General features: G+C 36.4%; 2 protein-coding genes across 2 annotated transcripts; both read right to left on the reverse strand.

Annotated features, from left to right (window-relative positions):
- Positions 1-9,359: 9,359 nt before the first annotated feature.
- LOC111408446 lies at positions 9,360-9,674 on the reverse strand. The gene has a single exon (XM_023038204.1). The coding sequence runs from the start codon at positions 9,672-9,674 to the stop codon at positions 9,360-9,362; it is 315 nt and encodes a 104-aa protein (XP_022893972.1).
- Positions 9,675-11,995: 2,321 nt separating this feature from the next.
- LOC111408447 lies at positions 11,996-13,221 on the reverse strand. Its single transcript, XM_023038206.1, has 3 exons — positions 13,161-13,221; positions 12,445-13,067; positions 11,996-12,220 (listed from the first exon to the last, which is right to left on the reverse strand). The coding sequence occupies exons 1-3, from the start codon at positions 13,219-13,221 to the stop codon at positions 11,996-11,998; spliced, it is 909 nt and encodes a 302-aa protein (XP_022893974.1).
- Positions 13,222-26,841: the final 13,620 nt, after the last annotated feature.

The following is a 26,841-nucleotide window of genomic DNA, read 5'->3' on the forward strand; positions in this document are numbered from 1 at the left end:
ATAGGTATGTCACCATATCGCCCTGTGTTTGGAAAAGATTGTCACCTTTTCGTGGAGTTGGAACATCGAGCATATTGGGGGCAGTAAAGTAGTTGGACATGGACATGATAGCAACTAGAGAAAAGAGAATGATGCAACTGAATAAATTAGATGAATTTCAGATGGATGCCTTGAGAATACGAAGCTGTATAAGGAGATGATAGAGAAATTGCATGATAAGTACATCTAGAGATGTGAGTTCACTCCAAGTCAAAAAGTATTGTTATTCAATTCTAGATTGAAACTTTTCTTGGGAAATGATGTTCTAGATGGTCTAGACTATTTACAATTGTTCAAATCCTTCCACATAGAGCAGTCAAGGTGACTCATGAGACAAATGGCACCTTAAAAGTGAATGGGCAACTTTTGAAAAGCATACTAGGACGGTGATTTTGATAAAGAGAAGTCACTCATCCAACTCCACAACCTGAAATAATCAAGCTGCAAGTCTAGCTAAAGACTATAAATTAAGTGTTTATTGGGAGGCAACACAATTTTCTAACTCTTTTATTTATTTTGCTTTTTGTATTGCATTGCATGTAGTGTTATTCTTGATTCTAAGTTACATTATTTATATGCACATTTCAATTTAGTTTGGGGGTCATCACATCTACACTTAGGCTGGTTAAAAGAGTAATCTATTAGAGCCACAAATAGCAGAAAAATCATTTTAGCACGTACTTCAAGGTTTCAGGGACGTTTTCACTACCTTTTGACAATCATATTGTTTCACCTTTGGCAGGTACTTTGATGTCCAGCAGAAGTAGCTTAGATTTTGATAACTAAATTGTATTGTTTGACAAGCTACTTCAAAAACATTAGGGGAGTATCATTTTCCTTTTCTTCCCTACCCCTTTATGTGCTTACCTATACTTTATGACAATGAAGACAATGTCGATTTTAAGTTTGGAGGTGGAAAAAACTTTGAGTTTTTTTGTATGTTAGTAGGTTTCAGTGTGTTCGTTTTTAGTATTGCTTCAGTAAAAAAAATTGAAAATTTTAAAAAATATTTTCTTTTATTAGATTGTGTGGGTTAGATAACTTGGTCGACAATGATGATTTAATTTGAGATTTGGTGTTAATTTATGAACTATGGATACGTTACATGCATAAATTGATTGAAACTTAGCCTTACAGAATTTGATATTATACGCACACAAGGATTGAGTTTTACATCATGATACAATAAGTTGATTCATGTGTTGGATAGGTTAAAAGATTGAATATAGATGCCATACTTACAACTATCTTAAATGAATTGTTGTAAGACCAAATTTAGTATAGTTTGGAGTGATTTTACTATTGTCGGAAGACACTGATATAAACTTGGATTCCTTGTGTAAAAACGTTGTGTGGATTGTCTTAGACTAATATATTATATATATATATATATATGTGTGTGTATTTAAAAAGTTGGTACCCTAAAATAATCTGATTTGGAGTCATCGATCGAAAGTTCAATATAAGGGTCATTTATAAAGTAATCAGAGATGAAATTGCACTTGAAACAAAAAAAAAATAAATTCTCTTCGAAATCTTTTTTACTTGTTTTATGAAGCCTATAATGATGTTTAAAATCTAGTACCTTAAAATCGTCTGATTTGAGAGTCATCGATCTAAAACCCTACATGGGTCATCTAAAAAATTCAAAGGAGAGAACGCATGCAAAGAAGGGGGGAACAAAAGCAAAATTTGACTTTTGATGAAGGATAATTAGACTAATTGAGTCTTGGAGGCCCAAGCAATCAAATAATTAGAGAATTCTTGTTCATTGATGTGTTGACTTGCAACTAATAACGTCTACCTGAACTAGAAAGGGTGAAGATGGAAAACTCTATGTATACAAACCCACATTCACAGAGCCTTTATAGAAGTTAAAAAAAAAAAAAAAAAACAGTGACGTGGCCCAAAAAAAAAAAAAGGAAAAGGGCAGGAACCGTAGTGTAAAAATAAAAATAAAAATAAATAGGAGGGAAGAGATTTACGACTTATCCTTTCTTCCCAAAATAGAGCCCTAGAATGGCCAGAAGAAACCAACCCATTTCCAGCTGAAATTCCCGTCAATTTTCTTCGACGACTTAACGGTCGAAGGTCGTCTTCTTCGAGTCGTGAAGCCAGTTGATGGGGGCGTTCAACTTGTGGATTTTTAAGTCCAAAAAAAAAAAAAACCCATCAATGTGTGAAGAAAATTGAGAAAGGGGACTTTGAAGGTAGAGAACATTTACATCCCTCACTTCATCGAAAAATAGAACAACTTCGTCTTCTCCAACTGGTGATTAACCAAGTGAGTATGTCAATTGGTTGTTCTTCATTCATTGTCATCCCAATAGTGAGGGAACCATTTTTGCAAAATTTATCATTTGACATGTGACTTGTATCATGTATATTTTTTTCATTTCTCTATAGGCATTCCAAAATTTATATTGATATCAGTTTATGATTATAACCTGCCATCTTTTCTATTTACTTCGGGTTACTTCATCGAAAAGAGGAAACCAGAATCTGAGGTTTTCTCCAAATATCAAATGTCAGGTACTTTATTATTTTTCTAGAGTTTATTGTCAATTCTAAACAAATCTGTTGATAACGTGTTGAAAGGTAAACTATCAGTGGGTACAGTAAGTGGTTTATTATAGTAGCAGTTGATTTCATGGGTTAGTATATCGAGAGAAAGAGGGGAACAATTATTTCAAAGTGAGGAAGAGAAATAAGCCCACAAATTGTGTGACCATATATCAACAACTTTGTCCTCTCCAACCGGTGATTAACCAAGTGGGTATGTCAATTGGTTGTTCTTCATTCATTGTCATCCCAATAGCGAGAGAACCATTTTTGCAAAATTTATCAAATGTTTTTTTCAACACTTTTTGGTTTTTGAAGTAATTGATTTCTCTTTAATTGGATTTGCAGAGAGACCCATTGAGAAATTTCCACGAGACTCTGTACAATAAATTGCCCTCTAGTGATATGGTCGCAATGTGGTGAGAAATTTTTGTTTTGAAACATCTTTATATCTTTTATTAGTCCCAATTCCATGTTGATGCTATATCAAACTAGGGCCTTCATTTCCTTAAAGTATTAATTTCTTTGGAAAATAGAATTTCTATGTCTGGTTGATGCCAAAAGAAATTTACTACGAATTGTTCCATTATTTCTACTTCTTGGCACTTGTTTTCTTCTGGATTTTATATATGTTTTGTGCTATACACAAATGGCAGACAAGTTTAAATTTTTTTGTTTACATGAATACTACAATTATCAGGAACTTCAGGCCCTAGCTGATCAAAGGAAGAAGGAAGTTACACTTGGTCAAAAGAAGATTGATGCAGCCAATGTTCACGAAATATTTCTTTCCACTTAAAATTACCGCAAGTGTACGGTTCGTTAACAAGTAATAAAGTGAAATATTAAGTTCCGAGTATCGTCCTACAGAGATTGAGTAGTTCAATTATATGTATCTTAGCTTTAACCGAAACAAATTTGTCAAAATAGGAATTTATTCTTAGAAAAACCCTAATTTAGTAAAACCATATTTATGCAAACCCTAATTCATGCAAACTTGATGATTGGAATGAACTCAATATGCAAAACTATATTTTAATGAATTAAAATGCAAAGTAAATGTTTAAAATGCAAATTGATTGTATTCAATGAAAATTAAAAATATTAGGATCACGAATTCCCATGCAATGATCACTCTTAACCCTAATTTCACAAAATGACAACATGATTGAATAATTGACGAATCAATGCTCCTAAATCTATTCAACACTCCTTCTCGAGATGTATTGAACCTATTCTTATACACTACCGACCTATATCTCTATGACAAATGCATATATAAGAATGCTTGTGGTTTTATAAACATCTAAAGATTCACGCTAAGCATAGGGATATATCTCTATCCCTTATCGAACCCTATGACGATTTATACCTTGTCAGATTTATTTCTCCTCTCTCGAACAGACAAAATAAACCACCAAACATCACATAATTACGTGCATTTAATTATGGACAAAAATTATTGTATATAAATCATTCAAACATTCAAATACGTGTTTAATGTCAAATTTCAAACTAGAAATTAAAGAAATCACATCATATGGTACATCGATCTCCTAGTATATGAAAACCTAGCCGATCATGGAGAAAATTACAGAATATACGATAAATTGTAGAAAAAGCATCACCAGGTTATGAATTTGCTTGAAATCTTGACGATCTTCATGTAAATCCTTGTTATTTTGGCTCAAAATCCTCTCTAAAATATGTTTTCTTGCCTCCCAATACGTTCTGTCTCAAAATATGATGGCTCTAGGTTTTTATATTGTGTCACAATCGAGTTTCAAAAGAATTATATCGAAAATAGGAAACTGCAGGATCGGTCCAAAATTTATGCCTATGCGATCGCTTAGGCTTAACCTATGCGGCCGCAGAGGCTAACAAGTTTTGGCCCTAAGACGTTCGGGAGGCTCCTATGCAATCGCATAGATATAACCTTTGCGACCGCATAGGTTCCCCATTTTTCGAACGTTGATTTTAGTCCTTGAACTTTATTTTCCACATTCTTGGCCTCATTTCTTCCTTCTTTTTGTTCCCTCTATCAATGTTAACCTCCAATTGGTACTTGACTTGATCGAATCTTTGATTGCTCCTTTGGTTCATCTTTTGGATATTTACATGTTGGTCCCTGAACTTTCATTTTGGTCTGTTTTGCTTCTTTTTCTTGTGAATTCCACCATGTCCATCACTATACCCTACAGTCCAACAATTGAACGAATTTAGTCCACAATTCAAATATTTTGCTCGTGATTTAGTCATATTTGTGCATTAAATAAGTGCACAAAAACGCACTTATCAAATCCCCCAAACTTGAACCGTTGTTTGTCCTTAAACAAAATAGTGACTTAACTCAAAAACAAACATGGCTCCATAGCCTACCGTGTCTCAGGATTGGACTAAGTCTTTTGCTTCAAGAAAATCGATTAATGCATGAATGAAATCAACCTTTACTTGTTGAATACATACTTGACGTGTGTGTGTGAATTCATGCCAACATATCAAGCTCATGATTGGTCAAATCTCGACCCCAAAATGGTCAAATATATCCTTTCGCTCGAGAGATACACAACCTCCCGAACTTATTCTTTTCACTCAATTATCTCGGGGTTGTGTTTTAAAGTTAAAGGTTTAGGTGACTGTAGTCCTTGCCCTCTCTTTGTTTGGATGGATCTTACCATCACAGGTTTGTATGTCAACAAGTGAGGGCTCTCCTAGATTTGATTGCTTCAACACTCGAGATTAAACTGAGTTACTTGTCTCGCCTTGAAGGTGTGATTTTTATCAATCGAATGTCCAAGAGCTTTATTCATACTATCATATTCTGTATTATTATAATTTTTTTTATGTCATCTTCTCATTTGCTTTCTATATAACCCCTATAATGAGCTTTGGGTTGGTGACTCCCAAATCAGTTGGCCTTAGGGCACCAGGTTTTACACCTTTGCAGGTTTATTTACTCGAGTTATAAAGGATCGATCAGATGACTTTTTATTCACCTCTTTCCTTTTTGCTTTCTATATGACCCTTGTAATGAGCTTTGGGTCGGTGACTCTCAAACCAGTTGGCTTTAGGGCACCAGATTTCGAGATATCCTTAAAGGCTTACTTGCTCAAGTCATAAAGGCTTGGAAATGTGTCATATTTTCATAACCTAGATTTATGCCCCTTTTTAATTTTTTTTCTAGACATTTGGTCTCTAGAATCAACCCCCAATTTAAGACTTTATCCTAGTTTTCATCTCACTTGTCTAGACAATTCACACAGCGTAATTCATGCACGGAACCCCCTACTTATCTCAATGTTCCCCTATAATTGTTAAACCGTCTCCAAACTATTCATTAAGGCTTATTGGTTTATGGGTCTGCATTGCTTTATGGCTTAATCTAATCGAGGTCTTCTAGTTTCTCCTGCTTTATTCAAACCCAATCACTCACTTGACATGTATGACATGAGTGACGTGCATATGGAATTTCAAGTACTACCTCAACAAGTATTAGTTAATCAAATTCTGCATCATATTCATAGTTCCTAACACATACCTATTCTAATAATCACATCATTGCCGACAAGGCTATCAAACCCACACAAACATACAATGAACTTACTACAGCATATTGATCCAATAATCACTCATCAAGAACACAATATGCAACCAGTAACAAAGTATTGATGGACTGTGATCATTTCAAAAAGGATTACATTACATGCCGATAATTTAGTTTCCAAAATGTGTCACGTTCAAAATATGCCATCACCCCCAAACTTATACAGTACATTACCCTTAATGTGAAAAATAAATGTTTCAAAAGGCATAATTTGAGGGACAAGTGCAAATTAGAAATAGCAAAATGAGTTAAATAAAACTTCCCTGATTAATGAGGTGATGGTAACTGATAGTTGGGTCCTGCGATGTCGTCGCCAGGTGGATGTGGAAAATAATCCAAGATCTGCCTCAGTAGATCCGACTACTGGACTTGCTCTGCTTGCATGGCTCTTATCATGCTACTCTGTGCTCTGACTTCGTCTCCATGCTACGCATTCGGTCCCAAGTGTCGTCCACTCTTATCTGTATTCCATCCACTCTACCCATATATATTCTCAGCCGTTCGTTCATAGTTTCCATCTCTCGCCTAGCTGATTGGGCCTCCTGATATGTAGTTTGCGCCATGGTTTGAGTGGTACTGATATCACGTCGGGTTGTCTGCATGTCGGTGGTCAAAGTCCCTAGAGCTTGCTGGATGCTTTGTATATCGCAGTTGATCCATGTGGTTGTTACGAATATCTGACGCAATAACTGTGTATCGACCTCAACCTGTGGTAGTGGTGCTTGTGGCATCTCCTGATCTGCAGGTGCCTGGCCCTGCTTTGCTTGCCACCTGCGACACTCAGTCTCTTCCTTTTCTCTGTGTCTGACCCTAGCTCTGTCTTGAGCTTCCAAAGTACTGTGCTTTACAGAGGGCTGGGTTTGGTAGGCGCCTTCCCTGATGCAATATTGATTCCTGCAGCCCTACATATGCTAGTGATGAGGCTAGGAAAGATCATAGAGCTGTACTTGTCCCCCAGAATTCCCACATGACGTATCTGATCATAGCATAGAGTTGCGAGATCAATTTTATTTCCTTGTACCAAGTGATAAATAAATCCGACTGTGGCATCTGTAAATGTGTTCTTGTGTGAGGTTGGCTCGATGTTATGGCACATAAATAGCCACAAGATGGCTATCAAAGGTGTCACCTCAATCTGGTGCCATTCAGTGGTGCGGAGTGGCCATGTATTCTCTTGTTTCTACAAGATTTTTGCAACTTCATTCCAGTTGAATACAGCCGAGATGGGGGATATGTTGTCCCAAGTCAGTTGATAATAGTCGTGTATAACCTATGTCGAGAACATTATCCACTTTTCCCTCACCCATTTCTGATACATGTGTTCAGACCCTGGTATGTCAATCTCAGTATTGAAGTTTGCATAGAATTCGCCTTCCAAGGTTTCATATGTAGGGTGTGGGCGCTTAACCATCCTTGCCCAACCACAATTGTCGACCAAAGTGCTCAATTCATAGCCTGAAAAATCCTCTAACTTAACTGGCCGTTCTGGAATCACAGCCCATCGACTTACGATGTTTTATACCGTGTTGTAGCATCAGAATTCAAGAACCTTTGTATGCCCCTTTAAGCTCTCGATTGCGTGCCGTTCTTGATGATGGACAGACTTTTTCTTTCTCCTTGAATGTTCATTTTGGAGGCATCCTGCAAAGTTGCAAAATAGCATTCATTAAGATTTTTGTTGAAACATGATAAATGGAATGAGATCAGTAAGGCAGGTATTTCACAAATCCCCCAAACTTGTTTCAATATGCATGTATAACACATTTGTGTGTAATATTCAAAACATGATATTCAAGATAATAGAAATATTACGACAATAGGAAAAACTAACAAAATTAGGCCCATATATGCACATTATGAAAATTTGACCCATGATCGAGTGCGCACTTTCAACCCTGAGCATCATCGAGAAATATCAAAATTTTCCTGAGAAATCTCCGGGCATAGGAAGTATTCAATGAGGTCTAGCACATACTCAAATTTCAAATCAATTAGATGTCGTTTGGTGTGTCAAATTATGTGCTAAAGTGAGTGACGTGAGGTGTCGTGATATAGCCATGTGCCTGTGTTGCAAAATGGATATGGATGTTTTCTATAGTCTTTCATGCATATCTCATCACCCACATGCTACTTACATCAATTGCAATGCACGACAAAAGCAAAGTGCACAAAAATCCCTCAAACTCGTCACTTAGGCAATATGTCGAGCATCTTGTGTGCATAATGAAATTCCCCTAACTTTGGCTATTGATACTCTATCATGTAGCTCCCATATTCACATATCAATCATACGCATAACAAAATACCCAATCTTCATCAAATACCTAATCAATGGGAAGAAAAGTTACCCCAATTTCGAAATTGATAGAATAGGGTGTAAATAATTTACTTGTAAACTTGTACAGATTTGGAACTATAATACCACCGCAAAGTGAATGCAAGATGTGCTTTAATGTGAATTACGAATTGCGATGAGTTGTGGATCTTGTGTGAGAAAGAGCCAAGGGCTTTTGTTGTGAGTGTGTGGGTCGTGTTTAAAAAAAAAACTGAAGTTTTAAATCGCATAGAGTTAAAGGTCAGGGCCAATTTGTTTATGTGGCTGCATAGACTAAACGTCCGAATTTTATTTTATTTTTCTTGACATTAATAAATAAAATAAAACAAAACAAAATACAGTAAGAAAAATTTGATTCCCCTCCCCCAAAACATGGCCTCAACCAAACTTTAGTTTTCAATTAATACCTTGACCCAACCTTTCAACACCCCAAACTTTTCAAATTCAGATTTTTAAACATCTTGGTGCATGTGTGAGTTTTAACTTAGTGCCAAAACCACTTTGAACTCTCAATCACACATTGGCTCTTTAAATTTTTGAAAACGACATTTTGTCTTGAAATGCGTGAATTATATCCCCAATCACCCAGAACATCTTCAAGCTTTCTGAACATGTGCTCCATGCCTAGGAATTCATGTGAACAGTGCTTAGACTCTATTGACATGCATGGATGATCGATGACCTAACTAAAAATGTAAACATGAAATTAAAATTTTCTAAGCTAATGCAAACGAAGATAAAACAAATTAAAGGATACAGTGGGTTGCCTCCCATCCAGCGCTAGTTTATAGTCGATAGCTCGACTTTTCCACTTCTGCTTCAATTAGGCATTTCAAGTTGAATAGTGGACTTTTGCTTTGAGAAGTCCCCACCCCAGTAGTGTTTCAGCCTTTGCCCACTAATTGTGAATGTTCCTTTTGTTTCATGGCTGACCTGTATAGCTCCATATGGCATAACTTTAGTGACAGTGTAAGGACCCGACCACCTTGATCTTAATTTTCCAGGGAAGATTTTGAGTCTCGAGTTATATGACAGGACTTTCTGCCCCACTTCGAACTCTTTTCTCTGAATACATAGATCATGCCACTTTTTGGTGCGTTCTTTGATAAGCTTCGAGTTCTCATATGCTTCCATTCTAAATTCATCTAACTCATTAAGTGGCAATAATGCTTTTCACCGGCGGCATTCAAATCCATGTTCAACTGTTTCATAGCCCAATATGCCCGGTGTTCTATTTCCAGTAGGAGGTGGCACGCTTTTCCAAAAACTAGGTGGAATGAAGACATGCCTATCGATGTCTTGAATGCTGTCCTATATGCCCACAATGTATCGTCCAACTTTTTAGACCAGTCTTTTCGGGAGGAATTCCTTGTGACCTCTAATATTCTCTTCAGCTATCGATTGGACACTTCAACTTGCCCGCAGGTTTGTGGATGATATGGGGTTGCTACACGGTGTTTAACCCCATATTTACTCAATAATTGTTCTAATTGGTGATTGCAAAAATGTTTGTCCCCGTTACTGATTATTGCCCGCGGTGTGCCATATCTAGTAAAGATGTATTTCTTCAAGAACCCAATTACCATTTTTAAGTCGGTCGTTGGCAATGCAACTGCTTCCACCCATTTTGACACATAATCAACTGCTACCAAGATATACTGATTTGAAAACGATGAGGAAAACGGTCCCATAAAATTGATTCCCCAGACGTAAAATATCTCGACCTCCAATATGCTGTTTAGTGGCATCTCATTCCTTCTTGAAATGTTCCCAGTGTGTTGACATCTATCACATCTCTTAACAAACTCAAAGGCATCTCTGAACAATGTAGGCCAATAAAATCCTGACTGTAAGATCTTAGCGGCAGTCTTTATAGCTCCTAGTTGCCCCGCATAGGCAGATGAATGACAATGCTCAAGAATTTCAGGCACTTCATCTTCAAGTATACACATTCTCACAATTTGATCAGCCCCTCGCCTATAGAGAATAAGATCTTCCCAAAAATAATATTTCAGTTCGGCAAAGAACTTTTTCTAGTGACTCGAGTAATCTGGCGGTGGGATTGACTTAGCCAAATAATTGACGATATATGAATACCATGGGGCTTCTTTTGCACTAAACATCTGCTCATCTAGAAAGATTTCATTGATTTCCACTGACACTTCTAGTTCTTCTTGTTCTAATCTCGATAGGTGATCTGCTACCACATTTTTACTATCCTTCTTGTCCCTAATTCCAATGTCGAATTCTTGCAGCAGTAATACCTAACGGATTAATCTTAGCTTAGCATCCTTCTTTGTCATTAGATACTTCAATGCAACATGATATGTGCAGACTATGACCTTAGACCCCACGAGATATTATTTGAATTTGTCAAAGGCATAGACCACCGCCAAGAGCTCCTTCTCAGTGGTTGCGTAGTTGATTTGGGCATCATTCAATGTTCGGCTTGCATAATAGATCACATGGAAGATCTTGTTCTTTCGCTGCCCCAGTACTGTACCTACGGCATGATCATTGCCATCACACATTAACTCAAAAGGAAACTCCTAATTAGGAGCTACAATTACCAGCACTGATGTGACTTTTTCCTTCAAAGTGTTGAAAGCTGTCAGACATTTCTCATTAAATTCAAAGGGCACGTCTTTCATTAATAGGTTGCAGAGGGGCTTGGTGATTTTTGAAAAATCCTTTATGAATCTCCTGTAAAATCCACAATGTCCCAAAAAGCTACGAATTCCCTTTAATTGATGTTGGTGGCAGTAACTTTTCAATAACCTTAATCTTTACTTTGTCCACCTCAATCCCTTTTACTGAGACCCGATACCCAAGTACGATCCCTTCTTGCACCATGAAGTAGCATTTTTCCCAGTTTAATACTAAATCGGTTTCCCTGCATCTTTGTAATACCAGATTCAAGTGTTCCAAACACTTGTCAAACGAAGACTCGAAGACCGAGAAGTCGTCCATAAATTTCTCTACCATGTTTGAGAAAATCGCCATCATACAACGTTGAAAAGTGGTAGGGGCGTTACAAAGGTCGAAAGGCATTCTGTGGTACGTGAAAGTACCGTAAGGGCAAGTGAATGTAGTTTTCACTTGATCATCTAGTGCCACTGGTATCTGATTGTAACCTAAATACCTATCGAAGAAGCAGTAATGTGAGTGGCCTGCCAACCTCTCCAGCATTTGGTCTATAAACGGAAGGGAAAAGTGATCTTTCCTTGTTGCTACATTGAGTTTGTGGTAATCGATACAAACCCTCCATCCTGTGACTCTTCTGGTCGATATCAGCTTATTCTTCTCATTGGGCACCATTGTTATTCCTCCTTTCTTTGGCATCACCTGAACTGAGCTAGTCCATGCACTGTCTGATATCGGATAAATGATTCCAGCATCTAGAAGTTTGAGTACCTTTGCTCTAACCAGTTCCTTCATATTTGGGTTCAATTTCGCTAAATTTCTATGGTTGGCCGAAAATTCTCTTCCATGAGAATCTTATGCATGCACGGTGAAGGGCTGATCCCTTTGATATCTGCTATGGTCCATCCAATTGCTGTCTTATTCTCCCTGAGTACTCTAAGCAATTTCTCCTCTTCCACTTCGCTAACTGTTTTCGAGATGATTACCGGAAGTATACACGACTCCTCCAAGTATGCATATCTGGGATGAGGCGGTAGCTGCTTGAGTTCTAATTTTGTGGCTACTAAATGGACGATAGTGGTTTTGTGGGTCCTATCCCAAGCTTCTCAAAATGTTTTTTGCGTGTGTATGGTGGGTTAGTATCCAAAAATCTTGCACATGTTTCCATCTCCACTGAATTGGACTGCATTGATTGCGAATGTGCAATGCAAGCTTCATACGCATGTGATGGGTTATGTAGCAAGAACGAGTCTTGGACCACCTTGTCAATCGCATCGATCTGGAAACAGCTATCTGTCTCTGTAGGTAGTTTCATTGCCTTGAAGACATTAAACGAGATCTGCTCTTCTTCTAGTCTTAAAATCAATTGCCCGTTCTGAATGTCGATTAAGGCTCTTCCTGTTTCAAAAAATGGTCTGCCTAGTATCAATGGAATGTCTTTGTCCCCTTCCATGTCCAAAATTAGGAAATTAACAAGGAATATGAATTTTTCCACTTTGACAAGCATGTCTTCAATTATTCCTCTGGGATGTGTTAATGACGTGTCAACCAGCTGTAGTGTTACAGTAGTTGCATTAGCCTCTCCTAAGCCAAGTTTTTTGAAAACAGATAAAGACATTAGATTTATACTTGTACCAAGATCACACAAAGCTCTATCAAAATAAACTTCACTAATCGTGTAAGGAACAGTAAAACTCCCCGGATCTTTCAATTTTGGTGGGAGCTTTTTCTGAATTATGGCGTTGCATTCCTCTATTAGCATTACTGTCTCGTGATCCCCTAGCTTGCGTTTATTTGATAATTTGTCATTTAGGAACTTTGCGTAGCTAGGGGTCTGGAACAGTACATCGACGAGTGGGATGTTGATGTGGAGTTTCTTGAAAACTTCAGGAAATTTCTTGTATTGTTACTCCAACTTCTGCTTCTTTACTATGGGAGGCTCATGAGGGTTAAAGGTTGTTTTACCCTATGTTTTGCCTGATTTTTTAGCTGGGATGAATTCTTCTATTTGCTCGTCATGCTCTATAGGATCTTCCATCGTTGGACATTCTGTTTCTTGATGTACACCTGACTTTTTTACATGGATTTCTGGTAGCTGCTTTTCACTTCAAGTTGTAATTGCCTTAGCATGCTCCTTCGGGTTTATTTTTGTATTACTCAGTAGACTGCCTGGTGCTCTACAAGTCAAAGCAACTGCCATCTGTCCCATTTGAGTCTCTAAATTTTTGATTGCTGCATTCTTGTCTTGAAGAGTGACTTCGATTTTCCTTATGAATTGATTGTTAGCTTCCATATACTGATTAGTCTTCTCCATAAATTTACCAAACATCTCTTCTAATTGAGGCTTTTTTCTGGCTGGTGATATTGATCCTGCGATTATTCTGGTTTTGATTGCTCCAAGAAAAATTTGGATGTTTTTTCCAACTTGAATTGTGTGTTTCCCTATATGTGTTGTTTTGTTGCGGCTGTCCCCATTGAGCAAAGTCTGCCTACTCTACTCCTTGTACCAAGGGCATTCTGTTGTTACATGTTCAGCTCCACATTCTTCACAACTAGCCTTCTTCGACTATGCTGCGGTGGCTGATTGTGTCATGTTCTCTACCTTGTGAAATAATGAATCAATTTTTGTTGACAAGGCAGAGTAAATGTCCACTTCATAAACCTTCAGTGTTTTCTTCTGAACTGTTCGTTTTGATGTCCACATAGTTGAAGTGGTAGCCTTAGTCTCGAAAGTTTTAGTGCCTCATCAATTGTCTTTGTGGACAGTGATCCGTTTGATGACGAGTCAACTATGCTTTTAAAGGCTAGGAGTAATCCAGTATAGAAGTATTGGACCTGAAGTCCCTTGCTAATCCCATGGTGTGGACACTTTTGCAGCATATTCTTAAACCTATTCTAGGCTTCATCGAAATTCTCCCAGTTACCTTGACGAAAAATAGAGATGTCATGCTTGAGCATTGCGATCTTAGCAGGTGGAAAGAATTTAGTGCAGAATTTCTGGGCTAGATCATTCCATGTGGTGATACTTGCGATTGGTTGCGAATCTAGCCATTCAATTGCCTTGTCGCGCAGTATATGTGGGAACAACCCTAACCTGATAGCGTCGTCTGAGATTTCTTGATATCTAAAGTGTTGGCATATCTCCAGAAAATGGGAAACATGCATATGTGGATTCTCTTCGGTCCTTCCATAGAATTGATGGCCATTTTGAAATAATTGTATCACATTAGTTTTCACTTGGAAGTTCGACTGTCCAAACGGTGGATACATAATACTTGACTGACTTTGAATTATCTGTGTGGTCATGAAATCTCCTACAAGCATATTTCCTTCAACACTGCCTCTTCTTCATTGGCCTGAAAAATTGGATTATTCTGCATGTTAACCATTTGTTGCTGTGCTTCTCTGTTTTCTCCCTGCCTTCAATGTAGAGTTCGTTCGATTTTCGGATCAGCTGGGATCAATTCTCCTTCAGCAGACCTTGACATGCAAATCTGCTAGAAGAGTCAAAAGGAATTCTTAGTGTTAAAATGAAATATTAAATAGAACAAATCAAAATGAAATTAAATAAAATGAAATAAAACACAACAAAATAACAGAAAATGCAAATATGAATGTTCAAATTAGTGTCAATATAAATAAAATTAAACGAATACTCAATCCCCGACAGCGACGTCAAAAACGTGTTCGCTAAAATCCTACACTGCAAGTGCGGGTCGCATTCAAGTAATAAAGTGGGCCTTTTGAGTCTGGATTGTCGATCCCTCGATGAATGTATACTTTAAATTACACAATCTTAATAAATTTAATTCTAACAATAAAAATGAACACACTCAATTAAAATATGACTTTGAAATAAGGAAATTAACTAAAAACCTACAAAATAAGAAAATATAAAATCTTGAAAATTTCGGAGGACAACGTGGTTGTGATTCATGATTTCGCTTAACCGTTGCCCTAATTAATTTCCCCACATACCAATTAACGAATTACTCATTTACGATATTAGACTTGATCTTCCAATTTTAGTTAATTACCTCTCTCGAATGAAATTAAACCTAATTGATTGGTTTAACCTACTATATCTTTATGTCGATTAGAACCAAACAATCGGATTCAATATTTGTGAAAATAGCTCAATTGGTCACCTAGGGCTAGGGGTATATCTCTATCCCCTACACAAACCTAAGATTTCTACAATTTGGTCTAAAATGCACAATCTTCTCTCGAACGATATACAAATCACTAAACACATTCATTAATTGCCCACATAAATGAAAATGCATGAAATATAATAATAGGAACACATAAATGAAAATGCATGAAATATAATAATAGGAACACATGAAAATAAGCAACTTAATATTAAAGAGCAAATATTAAAATTAATCAAGACTAGGTTAATCTACAACCACAAATCCCAACACAAATAATTAAGCCTATATCATATATATGAATAAAAGGATAATATTTTATACAATACATTGCAAGTTTGACAAAATAATGGAGATAATACAAGATTATAGATAAAACCCCCTTTTATTGTATTTTTGAAGATGAAATTGCTTGCTTTTGATTTCTCCAAAATTTTGTCAAATCATTTGATTGAATCTCCTTGTGTTCTAGGTTTGATCTCCAAAATACCAAAATTGAAAGGAGAAAAAATAAAAGAAAAAGAAAACAAAAGAAAGAAAAAGAAAAAGAAAATGAAGAAGCAGAAGCCAGCCGAAGAAGACTGAAGAAATTGTGCCCAGCTGCTGGTTTTAATTATAAAACCTAGCAAAATTGTGGTCATGGTCCCTAAAGTTTTGGAAAATTAACAAATTGGTCCCGAGCCCTTTTTGAATATAAAAAATGGCGCCTAGGCGCCCTGTTTCTGTCCAGCAGCCAAAAAATGGGTTTTGGTGTAATTTGCAGCTTAGTTCCTCAATAATTACATGTCATGTCCCTCAACTTTTGATCTTGAACAATTTGGTCCCTAGATTGACTTTTCTTTCGATTATGCCCTCCGTAAATTGCATCACAATTCCTCCACTTTTGACATATGCATTTTGGTCCCCAACATCACAAATTTGCATACTCTTAGTCAATTTTTCTTCTTTTTGCTTTGTTCTCTTACCACGAGTGATTTTTAGCCTATAAAAGCAAATATTACTTAATTGAGAGTAGAATTCCATTCTTTTCATCAATAATTATATTAAATTAAGTGCCTAATAAGTATGTAAAAACACAATTATCAACACCCCCAAACTTAAGATCTTGCTCGTCCCGAGCAAGATTATCTACCACACAATCAAGCAAACGTGATAATGGTCAACACATTAAATAGCTTGCCAAAAATGTCAATGAGTGTAAAATTGTATAATCAATTCATAAATATGCTCTAAATCATGCGAGCAAAAATAATTTAAGCTATCCAATATTCGATCGATGTGTGGGTGCCACGTCACTTTTAATCACTATCTAAACTAAATTGTCAAAATGGAAAAATCTTCAAATTGGCTCCGACCCGACCCTTTGTGGTCAAATATTTCCTTTCTCACTCATGAGATTCACATCAAAATAGATAATTTTTTTTATTTCCCGAGGTGTGAATCTAAGATTGTTCTCAATCACTCATTTATTTTTCCTCTCTAGCTTGGTTGGGTCTAATCGGCAATCTTAATATCTAGTCATGTGATGATTCTCCACTAATGAGTGCTTCACATTCAGGTTTATACCAAGTCATTCAAACCCACTAGTTATCTAAGTCCAAATATCGATAAAGATTTTTTTTTTAGCAGAATCTCATGTTTTATCTCACTTCCTTAATCTTTCTTCTTGACCCTTGTAGTGAGCTTTAGGTCGAAACTCCCCAGTTGTTTTGGTCAAAGGGTACCATATTTTAAAATACCCCTATGGACTTAATAACTCGAGTAAAAAAGGCTACGAAGTGAGGCGTAAGATTCAACAAGTGCAATAGCATTTTTTTTAAGCAAAGCAAAAATGGGGCTTAGATCCCTAGCATAAGGTCATTACCTAGCTTATACTTGACAAAAGACACTCCATACAAATATTTTCAACGTGCACGGAATCAACACACTTCTAGATAATATCTTTCACTAGCTCGACCACCCCTAACTTATCTCACAATGTAGTACAGCGAAAGAGAAGAGAATATAGGTTGATAAAAATTTTCCACATCTAGATAAGAATTAATCATGACTAATGTGCTCAAAGTAATTCAAAATCTTACAATGGATAAGCAATTTTTTTTGAAAAAAATTAGGCACAAATAGCATAATTGGTCATGCATAGCTCATGAATCAATAACAACTTCAAACATTCAAACCATGTTATGTCGGCAAGGCTATTTAATATATCAATACAATATCACCAATTCAAGCACCATCACCCCCAAACTTAAACTACACATTATCCTCAATGTGTAAAGAACAAGATAATGAGGAGAGGGATAATGAAACTTCCCCGGTTGTATATTTGTGAAGAGGCACCCATGCTTGACTCGGACTTGTGATGCTTCCAATGAATTTTAGCTATTAACCTTCTTGTACACAATTTACCCCCAAACGTGTGAGGAATATTTCCTACAAAAATTGATAGTTAATTAGATAGAAGTATAAAAATGCATAAAAAGTAAATAAAAAGCTTAAAAATTTAAAAGTTGGGTTGCCTCCCGACAAACATTTTTTATAGTCTTTAGCTCAACTTTGGCAATTGAATCATGGGCACCTAAAGAAGGCTTTGGATGCCTTGCCCATTTTTCTTCTTTTGGCTTTGCTCCACTTTTCATCTGATCTCCAAACCTCGACATTACCTTTTCAATGTAGTAGGATTTTTCCATTCCATCCGATACAAACTCAACAATGTAGATTTCTATCTTTTCATCGGACTTAATCACAAAATCAACTCCTATGCAAGCGATGAAATCGGACGAGTGTATGTTGATTTCATCTTCATTGATTCCTAAATCCTCAATCGGTTCCTTTGTGATTAAATTATCATTCACTTTAAGCTCTTCTACAATCTTTGATATTTCTTCGGATTGAATGATCGATCCACAATTTAAATCCATGGGCAGTGAGAAGTCAGTCTCACTGACTCCTTCAGGTGGATTGTACCCCATTTTTGAAATCCTTCCCAATACATATAATCTCCCATAAGCATATCACTTTCATCTAATTTGGCAAGCTCTTTGAAATACTTTGCAATTACTTTTTTCATTCAATAGGAGAGGACCGTTTCCCACAAACTTGATATCCTCATCCTAGTTGTAAGGTACAAAATCTCCTGCGAGCATATACCCTTCATCATTTTTGTCGATGGCTTGTTTTTTACACCTCAAATATTTCCTAAACCTCAAAAGTTTCGATGTGTGTAAACTAGTGTATGAAAACAAACAATTCCCACTGCAATGCACCGCGTAACAATTTTCACAACTTGGATATCCTCCAAGCATATCTTGATTGTCCATATAGAGATTTGTCATTGCAACAATTTTGTTATTTCACTAGAGTTAGAATCCTGCAAATATATGGAAAATAAAAGGAGAGAAGCACAAGGTAGATTAACAAAATGGCGGTTAGCTAAAATAAATAAAAATGAAACCAATTAAAAACAAACAAAAAGAAATTGTTAAAATTAAAATCAACTAAAGTGGTAATCAAAGTAAAAACATTCCCCGGCAATGGCGCCAAAAACTTGTTCACAAAATATTTCTTTTGACTTAAAATTACCGGAAGTGTACTGTTCATCAACAAGTAATAAAGTGAAATATTAAGTTCCGAGTATTGTCCCACAGAGATCAAGTAGTTCAATTTTATCTATCTTACCTTAACCGAAACAAATTTGTCAAAATAGGAATTTATTCTTAGAAAAACCCTAATTTAGTAAAACCCTATTTATGAAAACCCTAATTCATGCAAACTTGATGATTGGAATGAACTCAATATGCAAAACAATATTTTAACAAATTAAAATTCAAAGTAAATGTTTAGAACTCAAATTGATTGTATTCAATGAAAATTAAAATTACTAGGATCAAGAATTCCCATGCAATAATCACTCTCAACCCTAATTTCACAAAATGACAACACGATTGAATTATTGATAAATCAATGCTCCTAAATCTATTCAACACTCCCTCTCGAGATGTATTGAACCTATTCTTATACACCAACGACCTATATCTCTATGGCAAATGCATATATAAGAATGCATGTGATTTTATGAACATCTAAAGATTCACGCTAAGCATAGGTGTATATCTTTATTCCTTATCGAACCCTACGACTATTTATTCCTTGTCATATTTATTTCTCTTCTCTCTAACAGATGAAATAAACCACCAAACATTACATAATTACGTGCACTTAATTATGGACAAAAATTATTGTATATAAATCATTCAAACATTCAAATACATGTTTAATGTCAAATTGCAAACTAGAAATTAAAGAAATCACATCATATGGTACATCGATCTCTTAGTACATGAAAACCTAGCCTATCATGGAGAAAATTATAGAATACACGATAAATTGTAGAAAAAGTATCATGGGTTATGAATTTGCTTGAAATCTTGATGATCTTCGTGAAAATTCTTGCTACTTTGGCTCAAAATCCTCTCCAAGATGTGTTTTTTCGCCTCCTAATGCGTTCTTCTCGAAATATGACGGCTCTAGATTTTTATATCGTGTCCCAATCGAATTTCAAAAGAATTATATCGAAAATAGGAAACTACAGGATCGGTCCTAGATTTATGCCTATGCAGTCGCGGTTGCATAGGCTAACAATTTTTGGCCCTAAGACATTCGAGAGGCTCCTATGCAATCGCATAGGTTCCCTATTTTCTGAACGTTGATTTTAGTCCTTGAACTTTATTTTCCACATTTTTGGCCCCGTTTCTTCCTTCTTTTCGTTCTCTCTATCAATGTTAACCTCTAATTAGTACTTGGCTCGATCGAATCTTTGATTGCTCCTTTGGTTCTTCTTTTGGATATTTACATGTTGGTCCCTAAACTTTCATTTTGATCATTTTTGCTTCTTTTTCTCGTGAATTCCACCATATCCATCACTATACCCTACAATCCAACAATTGAACGAATTTAAGCCACAATTCAAATATTTTGCTCGTGATTTAGTCATGTTTGTATATTAAATAGGTGCATAAAACACACTTATTAGCCAACAAAGAGTTAAAACCCTTGGACAGAGCTGTCAGAAGAAGGTGAAATATTTGGACTGATTTTTCTTTAATTTGAGACTAATTATTGATGCTTAAACTTTCATTTTCCTTGAACAATTTAGTTGAAGTACGTCAGCATATTGCTTGTTGTTTCTGTCTTTGGTTTTCATTTTGCTGAACATTACCCTTGACTTGGACGCAGGGCGCGAGATTATGGAAGCAGTGAATAAAAATCAATTTGTGCAGTCCGATAATGAGATATTTTCGGACAATATTAACGTTGTGGACAGCGACATGTTGGGAGGAGATGGAGAGATTGCACCTGAGGTGGGTATGACATTTAAGGATGAAAAAGAGTTGTTTGATTTCTATAAACAATATGCCTATGCAGTTGGTTTTCCAGTTAGGAAAATAAATTCAAAAAAGGGAAATGACAGAGTTGTTAGATATGTGATATTTACATGTAGTCGTGAAGGTCGAAGGTCTAGTAATACAAATAGTGCTTTGAAGCTGCAACCAACAAGTGAGACAGATTATAAAGCACTGATATCTGCATCTTCAAACTGTCATGACACATGGAGAATTAACACAGTCTACCTCCAGCACAACCATAAAACAAGTCCTTCCAAGTCTAGGTTGTTTCGGTGTAATCGGGAATTGATTGCAAATGTAAAATGAAAGCTTGAATTGAATGACATAGTGGGAATTTCACTGCATAAAAGTTTCAATTCTGTAGTTGTGGAGGTAGGTGGGTATGAGAATATGACTTGAGTTGAAAAAGATTGTAGAAATTATATTGAACAAGTGAGATGGTTATGACTTGGGGAGGGAGATGCAGCAGCATTACAATCTTACTTTTCATAGATGCAAGCACGGTGCTCAGGATTTTACTTAGCTATGGATTTGGACAACAAGTCTCGGCTTAAGAAGGTATTTTGGGCAGATAATAGATGTAGGCAAGCTTACAAAGAGTTCGACGATGTTGTAACCTTTGATACCACTTATCTGACGAAAAAGTACGACATGCCTTTCGCACCTTTTGTTGGTGTAAATCATCACGGGCAATCAACACTGCTTGGTTGTGGGTTGTTAACAAATGAGAATACAAGTACGTTTGTGTGGCTATTTAGGACATGATTTCAGTGCATGCAGGGTCAACCTTCATATGGAATAATTAACAATCAAGACAGAGTCATGCAAAATGCAATGAGATTGTTTTTTCGAATATTAGACATAGATGGTGTTTTTGGCACATTATGAAGAAATTTCCAAAGAAGTTTGGCTACAACATTGATAAACATTTGATATTCTCGACTATATATGGATTGGTATACGACTTGCAGGCTATTGATGAACTTAAAAAGGTTGGAGAGCCATGATCGATGAGTTTGACTTATGACAATGATTGGTTGTCCGAATTGTACGAAAATCAAGGTTGTTGGGTGCCTTGCTTTTTGAAAATGACTTTCTTGGCAGTGATGTTTATAACACAACGAAGTGAGAGTATGAATGTATTCTTCAATAGATACATCCATTCGAAAATCTCTTTGAAGTAATTTGTTGAACAGTATGAAAGAGCACTAAAGAATAAGGTTGAGAAAAAGTTCTAGGCTGATTTCAAATCATACTCGCAAATGGCCCCATGTTCAACAAGTTTTGAGATGGAAAAATAATTTCAATCAATATACACCATTTCAAAGATCAAGAAAATTCAGGATGAGTTTGTAGGAAAGATTTATTATGATGTCGTTTTAGAAGCAAATGGACTAAACGGGATGAAGTATGTGAGTCCGTCGTATATCCCGAGGGTAGGAAGAAGAAAACATTTCTCGTCTCATTTTGGAGGGATGCGAGTGAAGTGATGTGCAGTTGCTACTTGTTCGAGTTTTAAAGAATTATTTGTAGGCATGCGATCACAGTATTCGACCATAATGACTTCACAAAAGTGCCAGAGAAGTATATATTGCGGTGATGGAGGAGAGATGTCAGTAGAGCACACACGGGGGTCGCAATGAACTACAACGAGTTGGTTAGTACGCCTGAACAGTTGAGATATGATGATATGTGTCAAGCTTTTTCGGAGGTGGCAGACCTCGTTATGAATGACGAAGGGCGAGCACGAGGGATAATGGATTGGATAAAATCCCAAGCTAGAGAATTGAGGACTTCACGATCGAGTGGTAGTAGTAATGTCCTTTCCCAACAAAATTTTCATGTGGCCACACAGTGTACTAGTTCATAGAATATCACCGGCGTGAGTGTATTGGATCCTAAATCGTCGAACAGAAAGGGAGCACCAAGGAAACTCAGGAAAAAGGCCCATTGGAGTCTACTTTGAAGAAAGCAACAATATTTTTCTTTATTAATCTCTTCAAGTACATACGAACTCCACCACAAAATCTGATTTAAGTCCATGTATGAGCAGGCTAGTTCGAAGTCGGGCAAAGGAAAGAGACTGAGAGATAGGCATATTGATATGGAAAAGGCCACACCTGACATCGAAACACCTCAACAACTTCAACATTTGCAGTTAACACCATTCTCATATTCACAACTTTTGTTGGTCAGTAGACATAATTTAATTTCATAGTTTCTATTTTATAGCCTCTAATTATGGTTGTATTGGACATATGGTGACTTTGAAAGTCAAGTGTGTATGCAACAAGTATCGTCATCTACTAATGTTATATTCAATTCACTAGGTAAACACGTGTTTAAATAATCATAATTAAAAGTCAGTTTTTCCCTTCTTTCATGTGTTTGCTAACCCAAATTTTCATCCAAGTGCGTACTTTGTTAACCCGCATTTACCGCATCCAGAAACCACAGTCATTGGGACGAGCCAAATGGTGTACAGTTTTCTTCGGGTTATTTTTTAGTAAATCTGGATATTAGACAATAATGTTGTCAGATTTCTTAGTGTCTCATGTTTTATTATTACTTTCATTCTCAGGTATCCTTTTTTGACAAACTATGGCCATGATTTCAGTCAAAAGGTTGAGATCTTTTCTTTTTTATAAGATAAATGCTATATGCAATTAAATTGAAGTTGAAGATTTGACGAAACCATATGGGCTGTTAATCACACAAAATAGTTGCAAGTGATTCTAAAAAATTCAGTTCTCAAAAAGTTGAAAATGGTTCTGAAAAAAGTTTTAACATGTGTGTCTTTCCTGCCTTACCTTTTGCTTTGATTTGATTTCTTGTCTTCAGTTCATACATATTGATATGGCAACAAGAATTATTTCTACCAAACATAAGTCAAACATATAATTACAAAATTTTAGTTTACATACGTTTTTCGATAGCAAACGGTAAGCAAAAACATGTTTGCAAATCATCATTTTTGCCTACTACCTATGAAGTGCGGCCCTTCCCTTTTCCATTTCCATTCACTTCGGTACTTTCCTTTCCCTTGCGGAATTTCACATTCAATGAAATTTCAATGTCTCTTTTTTCAACTATTCTAGCTAGACCGTCGAACATGGTTGGCAAATCTTCAACTTCCTTGATGGCTGCAGGACTCACTGCTTCATTAGTCATGCTAGATTCACCGCTTGATTCTTCATTTAGAACTCAATCAAAATACCCACAATTAACACTACATGTTTTGAATAATCACCCTTTGTTCTTTGTCTCCCTTTCAACTTCAAAACATTTTTGTAGTCTATGCGCACACCATGGGTATCGTCGTTTTATCGAGTAATTCGTGAAGAAGTGGTCCATACGTCTACAGCCGTGATAGACACCAACATTCCTCCCCCCTCATCCTGGAACGAAAACAAAGTAAGAAATGAATGAACAAATTTATAGGGGCAGTGCACCAAACTTGAAAGCCCTAAACTTAGAAAACAGGGATTTGCAACAAGCGGGAGCTAAAGGGATATTGTCCATTCGACAACGTGACAAATACACCAAAATTCAGAGTTGCCTTTGTTCTTTCAACTTGGCAAATTATCAAAATATATAATTTCTATAATGCTGCAACAAAAATTGGAATTTTGCCTTATCACCACATTGACTCCAATTGAAAGAAGAATCCTTTGATTATTTTTCAACATCATTAATATATCATAAAAGCTAAGTATTGCAAAACTCAAATGAACAAAATATGGAGGTTTTCTATTCGTTTTTGTTTCAAGTAATTTTCTGATTTTAACCTTCCCCTTAATTCCAAGTAGTTATCCTATTAATCTTGACCTCATTTACAAATCAAAATCTCACAGTAAATTTATGTTTTCCCCTTTTGGCCTAAATGCCATTCAATTCATTCACATGGAAGAAATTCATAATGTATGAACCATAAGCCCGAAATGAAGTTATGTTAGTGGCTCATCAAAATACATCAAAAAATTGTATGCACAAGTGGGTGGGTTATCAAAACTAATTTTAATCAACCCATAACTAGAGCAGAGGTTAAAAAATTTTAATATTGAAAATGTTACTTGGGAATCGCATGAAATTCAAACTAGTAACAGAACGTTTCCAGGAAACGAAATGATCACTCAAGAATTAGCTTAAACCAAATTACAACAATAAATTCGACGAAAACTCAGTAACATCACAAGGGCATTCAAGAACCAATTACAGGAATATTAGATTCAAACACAAAAATTTACTGTGTGCAACAAGTTTTGAGATGGAAAAACAATTTCTAAAATACGAAATAGAATTCGGCTTACCTGAAGGCGTAAGAGATCAGATACTGGGTGGACACTACTCCACGTACTGAAAATGGGGAAGAGATTGTTTCCAATGTTCCGAATCAACGAAAAGGGAAAGCAAGACAGGCTGTTGGATCTGGATTTCACAGCGACGATTCGTTGATCGGGTGGCCGGAGGTTGTTTTCATAGAGGCGACTCGTCGATCGGCTGGCCGGAGGTGGATTTCACGTAGTGATGGCAATGGGTCGAGTCGAGCCGACTCGGCCCTTTAACCCACGAGCTCGACTCAGGCTCGTGGCGAGCCGAGCTCATGGCTAGTGAAAGAAGAGCCGAGCTCGCGGGCCAAGCCGATCCCACGAGCCGCTCGAGAGCTCGTGATTTTTTTAATTTTTTTTTGGTAAATTTGCACATTTTGAACATTTTTTTAAAAAAATCATATTTTTTGACAAGCCCACGAGCTCGTCAAAATGGCTCGTGGGATCGGCTCGTGAAATCGAGCCCTTGCTCCGCTCGGCCTATTTGACATCCCTAATTTCACGGAGGAGATTCATCCATTGGGTGGCCAGAATTGGATTTCGTGGAGGCAATTTTTAGAGTTCCAAATGGATGTACTTGTCTCCTGCGTTCGTCCCTCCCTTTCGTTTTGTGAGAATTTTCCTTTCTTTCATCTTTCATTCTTTTAGGCAAGTGCTAAGTCATTCTGTGAAAGCTCTGTAAAACAACATTTCTGTATGTCTAGCGCAATCGGGGTGAGGATAGTAATGAAAAACTCAACCTTAGAGTATCTCATTAGGTACAAGTGAAAAGAAGGAAGTTGGCAATGTGTGAATCATACGATAAATGAAAGGATATATATGACTACAGAGGGTCGGGAATTGAAACTACTTTTGTATTTATGATTGATTACTTAATTCCTCAAACACACATCGATTTTGCATCGAAAGAGTGGATATTGGTTTGATGTTGTGACTTTGAATCATGTTTGTCGAATTAACACTAAAATCTTGCATCTGCGGTAAGGAGTTGGCTTGTCTAACCAAAGATCTTCGCATGCTTGTGTGTTTATTATTATTTAGATTATAGTTTTGTTCAAGGACAAATAAATGTTTAAGTTTGAGGATGTTTGATAAGTGTATTTTATACACTTATTCATGGGCTAAAATAGTGATATTTTGTTGTTTTTTTGATGAAACATATTCTAAATCGTAGTATTTTGTGTTAAATAGGTAAAACTCAATCGTTGAACAAGAAATTGGAAGAAACAAGGAAAATGTCCTAAAAATGAGTGAAATCCGGAAGATGGGACCAAGTTGCAACAATCCAATAGTTGAATTGGACCATTAATTGAAAATTGAAGATGTTAGGGGTTCAATTGAATGCACTTAGAAGTTAAGAGGGTGAGAAAATAGGCGAAAAGGAGGAAAAAGTGTGCGTAGAAGTTCAGGGACCAAAATGTGATAAAAAAATTGAACTATACGTTTGCATAGTCCTCTACAGAAGAAATCATGAAACTCAATAATTAAACTATGTGGCCACATTATGATGAACTATGCGGTCGCATAGTTATAAAAATGAGTCGAATCTCAAGTTTCCTTATACGACTAAAACTTGGTAAGATTTTGGTCAATATCTTTGACCTAGATTCAAGCCATATAAACACCAGAATGTCTTCTACACCAAGGGAAAGCCTATTTTATGCAAAAAAACAACTCAAGAACATTAGAATTCTTAGAGAAATATCTTGAAAGAAGAGGGTAAATTCATATTTGTAAGAGAATTCAATTGTGGAATTGCAAGAAGATTTAT

This window comes from Olea europaea, chromosome 13, assembly GCF_002742605.1.
Source record: "Olea europaea var. sylvestris chromosome 13, O_europaea_v1, whole genome shotgun sequence".
NCBI lineage: Eukaryota > Viridiplantae > Streptophyta > Magnoliopsida > Lamiales > Oleaceae > Olea > Olea europaea.